This window comes from Arachis ipaensis, chromosome B03 (assembly GCF_000816755.2).
Source record: "Arachis ipaensis cultivar K30076 chromosome B03, Araip1.1, whole genome shotgun sequence".
Taxonomy (NCBI): Eukaryota; Viridiplantae; Streptophyta; class Magnoliopsida; order Fabales; family Fabaceae; genus Arachis; species Arachis ipaensis.
The window spans coordinates 85,834,263-85,835,046 of record NC_029787.2 but is presented as its reverse complement, the minus strand read 5'-3'; the positions used below and the strand labels follow the sequence as shown (position 1 = coordinate 85,835,046).

Sequence of the window (784 nt, the reverse complement as noted above, 5' to 3'; positions counted from 1 at the left end):
AGAAAAATAGTTAATTTTTAGTGTTTATATAGTATAATTATAATTTATTTATTTTAATTTGTATATATACCTTCCATCCTTTCGGAATTGAGAAGCCATTGAAGATGAAGTCAGTGATGGCTTCCCTGAAACCTCCCTGGAGTGGAGGAGCAAGTCTCATTACTTCACAAGCTACATTCCAAGAGTATCGCATCTTTTGGACGTCATCCCAAGTTAACAACTCTCCTTCAGATTTTGATTTTGCTATTTCCATTTGCTCTACATGAGGAACACCAACTTATTTATTTTCAGTTCAAATGAAAAGGTTAAGTATGTCGTAGCCTCATGTTTAGGCTTTTGTTGTTTTATTCCTTATATTTATCTTTACCCTTTTTCTTGATAATTACTTTGTATTAATTTAGGTGGAAACTCAAATACAGTCAACTTCACGTAAAGTTGATAACTGAGAGTCGTTAAATAAAAATTTAGTCAAATCAGTCAAGTTATTTAACCGTTCTTAGCTCACCATTAATTTATCATAAAGCTAAATATTAAAAATACTTTTTATTTAGACAATCACACTTTTAAAATTGTGAGATATTATTTATTAAGGTATCTAATTTTCTTTTGCAATTTTTTCGTCGGACTAGTTTATTCACTAGTAGTATTATTTTAGAGCAATATTTAAATTGATCTTTAAAAGAAATTTAGCTAAATACTTTAATCCTATAAATAAATTTTAACCATTAAATTAGTCTTTTAAATATTTATTTTATTAAAAAATAATTTTTATATTGAATTATTC

The 784-nt window shown here is 26.7% G+C and overlaps 1 protein-coding gene across 1 annotated transcript in view; it reads right to left on the bottom strand.

Moving 5' to 3' along the window:
• LOC107630659 (beta-amyrin 28-oxidase) overlaps nucleotides 1-784 on the bottom strand; it is a 4,747-nt gene that overhangs the window by 1,860 nt on the left and 2,103 nt on the right. The window contains exon 3 of the mRNA XM_016333863.2: nucleotides 71-258. Within this exon, the coding sequence (XP_016189349.1) occupies nucleotides 71-258 (188 nt within the window). The remainder of the gene's footprint in view (nucleotides 1-70; nucleotides 259-784) is intronic.